At 36.5% G+C, this 5,000-nt stretch overlaps 1 protein-coding gene across 1 annotated transcript in view; it reads right to left on the minus strand.

Annotated features, from left to right (window-relative positions):
- Positions 1-5,000, minus strand: part of jmy (junction mediating and regulatory protein, p53 cofactor) — a 17,722-nt gene that overhangs the window by 8,135 nt on the left and 4,587 nt on the right. Inside the window, exon 2 of the mRNA XM_016260569.1 lies at positions 2,558-2,731. Within this exon, the coding sequence (XP_016116055.1) occupies positions 2,558-2,731 (174 nt within the window). The remainder of the gene's footprint in view (positions 1-2,557; positions 2,732-5,000) is intronic.

Here is a 5,000-nt window from a genome sequence, read left to right on the forward strand (position 1 = left end):
GCCAATCACAACGCACTGGATAGCTGGCCAATCACAGCACACCTCGCTTTTCAGACCGATGAGCTTTGTAACAATCGAGCGTTTCAGAAAGGCGGGGCATAGAGGAGAAACAATAATGTACAGTATGTGGAAAATAATGTGTTTTTTTAACCTTACACCGCATAAACATTTCATTACACCAAATACACAACATAATGTTCTTTTTAGCAGCATCATATGACCTCTTTAAACCAAGTAATTTTCTTGACTTTTCTAGTCATCTGTGACTTACTAGATCAGGATTTTAAGAATTATTTATGCTCACAATTACCTACTACTACTTGATGAAATATTTTATTCAGAGCTAGAAAAATGTATATTCACAATAAAAATACTCATGTCTCTTTTAGCTTTAATTAATTGATGTGAATTTTCCAGCAAAAGAAATCATACATTTGGTCAAAACTTTGGAATAATTAAGATTTTTTTAGTGGAAAAAGAGTCTCTTCTGCTCATCAAGGCTGCGTTTATTTGATCAAAAATACTGCAAAAATAGTGAAATATTATTCCAATGTAAAACAGCTGTTTTCTGTGTGAATATGTGTTAAACTGTAATGTATTTCTGTGATGCGCAGCTGTATTTTCAGCATCATTACTCCAGTCTTCAGTGTCACATGATCTTCAGAAATCAGTATAATATGCTGATCTGCTGCTCGAGAAACATTTCTGATTATTATCAATGTTGAACACAGTCGTGCTGCACAATATTTTGTGGAAACTGTGACACATTTTATTTTTCAGGATTCACAGATGAACAGAAAGTTTAAAAGAACAGCATTTATTTGAAATAGAAATCTTTTGTAACCTTATAAATGTCTTTACTGTCACTTTTGATCAATTTAAAGCATCCTTGCAGAATTTAAATATTGACTTGTTCTCTGTTTGTTTGGTCTTGTTTTCAGTGATTGGCTCGTGCCGCTGATCTACGAGACTCTTCTGACCGCCAGCAGGACGTCCGGACTCTCGTGCGTCTGCGTCTCGTCACATGTCTAATTCATGTATGGAAATGCGATACCCACACTGCACCTCTCTGATCACATGACACTCGATCTGGGCGTCCCATAATGCCTCAGTCACGCATTCATCTTCTCATGCATTCATTCATGCGGCGCTCACTGCCCATATGTTCACCTCACACACTACTGTGTGTGTGTGATCACTAGAAAACACTTTAATTCACAGAAAACACATGCAAATATGAGCATGCAGTATTTGCATGTGTTTTTGTGTGAATGATGAAGGGTTTCATAGTGTCACACACACACACTCACTCACTCCCACACACACACAGTTTACATAATATATGTGTGTGTGCTGTGTATATTTATTATGTATATATAAATACAAACACCTGCATGTATATATTTAAGAAAAATTTTATGTTTATATATAAAATATAAGAATATAAATATATAAATGTATATACATGTTAATATTTTCAAAATATATACTGTATGTGTGTGTATTTATATATACATAATAAATATACATAGTACACATCCATATATTATGTAAACAAAAACTTTTATTTTGGATGTGATTAATCGTTTGACAGCAATAATATATATATATATATATATATAAACTTATTTTACATGCCCAAACCTTCTATGCATTAAGTATGGAATAAAAAAATACATACAGTATATGAATGTGAATACAGAAACAATTATTCTCAAACATCAGAAATATTGACAAAAATAATCAATCAACTCTTTTATTTGAGTGGGTTACAATGTCATCCCTGCAGCATTCTATACTGACATACTGAACATGTCTGTGCATGATACATATCAACATTAATGTATGTTTGTTTATAGTGTGGATCATGGGGGAGAGATCATGATAACAGCAGGACTACAAAAGTGTAGGTCTACAAACAATCACACACACACACACTCAATCACACACACACACACACACACACACTCACACTCAATCAATCACACACATACACTCTCACACACACACACAGAAACTAGAATTGTCAGTTTGTCAGGTAAACTAGAAACAGAGGGTCATTTGCATACAGGTGTTGTGTGTTTGTAAGCTCAACTAGTCTCTCAATGAAGCGCTGAGTCATGACAATGGTTTAGTGTCACACACACACACACACACACACACACACATACTAACAAATACGCACACAACCCATGCTGGTTGACCAGTTTTACACAGTTCTGCTGGTCAACCAGCTAGACCAGCACTATAGTCTAAACACAGGAAGGCACATATAGTACATATTCATGCAAAAATACACACAATGTTTCTAAACATCATCTTGAAAAAGGGAAGGTAGAAACGGGGATAAAACATAAAAGAGACAAAAAAGAATAAAACGAAAAGAGGGAATTAGTGTGACACACACACACACACACACACACACACACACACAGAGATGTGATACAGTCTCTCTCTGCACTCTCCACTTTGAATGTTTAATGTCCACGTTTAAAGCGGCGGTTGCTATGTATGTGTGTGTGTGTCTGTCTGTTGTGAGCAGGTGATGTGTGTGTACCTTGATCTGCTGTCTGCGCAGCATGGCTAACTCGCGCATGTCTCTGAAGGGCTGCAGCAGATAGTGGTAGAGCTCAGTCGTGGCCTCCACCAGCTCTCCATACGCCTCGTCCTGCTCCGCGTACAGCTGCAGCAGCTCCACCATCCGCTCCACGCCGCGCTGCTTCTCCAGCAGCTGCACACACACACGTCACATGATAATAACGACATGCGCATCACATGACAATAACAACAATACACACGCGTCACACACTGACTGATGTGTGTCCAGGATTAGTTCAAACTGAGATGGACATCAGAACACACACCTACTGCTGCACGATTAATGGACATTAAACCAGAATTGTGATTTATTCACGATTTATGATTTCATTGAAATTAAGATTATTAAATGGCTATGATTTATTTAAACAATATACTGTGTGTTTAAGAGTGAAGCTGTGTTGATTTGCACGTCAGCAGCTCATGATTCTGTGTTTTCAGTGTGTCGGTTCACAGTAAATGATCCACATGAGCTCCAGCTGCATCAGCTGTGAGTTTGACTCGCTTTAATGTGCATTTGGAAGCACAAACTTGTAATGAGAAGTGTTTATCAACTAAAGAGAAGCTTTAAGAGCTCCTGTGGTTTTCTGTGAAATTTAAAGGTGCAGTAAGCAATTTCAGAGAAACACTGCTGATATTTGAAATCACTCGCTCCTACCCAAAAGAATCACACCCTATCTTGATAGCTCCGCCCCCAAATCCACAAACATGCTATGCAACACAAGCACCTCCCCCGTCCTGAGTGGACACGCCCCTTACTGCTGATTGGCTAGAAGTGTGTTTTGGTGCTCGTCTGATCCACTTTCAACAGCAGGATTGTAATTTTACAGATATAGTATAAAATAAAATTATATTATTTTTCTTAAATACTAATTTTATTATCATTATTTTTTTTACTGAGTTTGGCCAGATTGTTTAGGTCTGCAAACAAGCACATTTTAAATTGCAATCACTATTTTTCATCCGTTTTCAGCACTTAATACTCACAATAAGCAGCAAACGTGATCGAGCGAGAAGCAGGGTTATTATTGTTAACTTATAACTATTATAATACATTTATGTTAATTAAAATAAAGCTTAAATAAAATAAAAAATTAGACATTTTACTTTGGCAACTGAAATAGGTTTAAGTTACTAGAAAAACTAAAACAGAAATATGATTAAATTAAACTTAAATCATAACTTTAAAAAAGTCATAACTGAAGAAAAAAAAAATCCAAAAATTTGTATACATTTTTTTCAAAAGCACATAAACTTACATAAAAACGTAAAGTTAAATCTGTTACATATGAATCTGTTAAATATGTTACAAAATAATTGATTAATATCTTTTGTCTGACTTTGGGAGTGAAATATGACCGATCCTGAAAACGGTTGAACTGACGTGTCGGGTCACATTGTGATGTCATTGTGATGTCATTGTGATGTCATTGTGATGTCATTGTGATGTCATTGTGATGTCATTGTGATGTCATTGTGATGTCATTGTGATGTCATTGTGATGTCATTGTGATGTCATTGTGATGTCATTGTGATGTCATTGTGATGTCATTGTGATGCTGGTGAATGGTGTGCTCGGATCTTCATCATGTGTTATCATCACACTCATCCTCTCTCTCACACACTGGTGTCTGGACGCTGAAGTGTGTGCAGTCAGTAAATGACTCTGCTGTGTTTGGGCTCACAGTGAATGTGGAGCTCTGTTCGGAGATGACACAGTTGTGCTGCATAATGTTTCTGTGGAAACTGTTTTGCATTTTAATTTTTCAGGATTTCAGAAAGTTCAAAAGAACAGCATTTATTTGAAATAGAAATCTTTTGTAACATTATCAATGTCTTTACTCTCACTTTTAATCAATTGAACGCATCCTTGATGAATAAATGCAGTAATTTTTTATAAAAAAGCCCAAACTTTTGAATGGTAGTGTATGTTATTTGGCCCTTGATGAGTGTGAGTTTGTACAGCAGAGACGTTAACTGATGAAGATGATGAAGATGATGATGAAGGGCTGTGTGTGCAGGAATACAGCCATTCAAAAGAACAGCATTTATTTGAAATAGAAATCTTTTGTAACAATATCAATGTCTTTACTCTCACTTTTAATCAATTGAACGCATCCTTGATGAATAAATGCAGTAATTTTTTATAAAAAAGCCCAAACTTTTGAATGGTAGTGCATGTTATTTGGCCCTTGATGAGTGTGAGTTTGTACAGCAGAGACGTTAACTGATGAAGATGATGAAGATGATGATGAAGGGCTGTGTGTGCAGGAATACAGCCACAGGACGGTTCTACTGTAGGTTTCTCTCACTGTGTTCATGCTGGAAAACCCCTCCAGCTGTGACATCACATCCTGTTTCCCCTCTCCTGTTTTGGCACAGGATACGTGAGTCACTGTGGA

The sequence above is a fragment of the Sinocyclocheilus grahami genome, unplaced genomic scaffold, assembly GCF_001515645.1.
Source record: "Sinocyclocheilus grahami isolate Dianchi unplaced genomic scaffold, SAMN03320097.WGS_v1.1 scaffold2116.1, whole genome shotgun sequence".
NCBI classification, from domain to species: domain Eukaryota; kingdom Metazoa; phylum Chordata; class Actinopteri; order Cypriniformes; family Cyprinidae; genus Sinocyclocheilus; species Sinocyclocheilus grahami.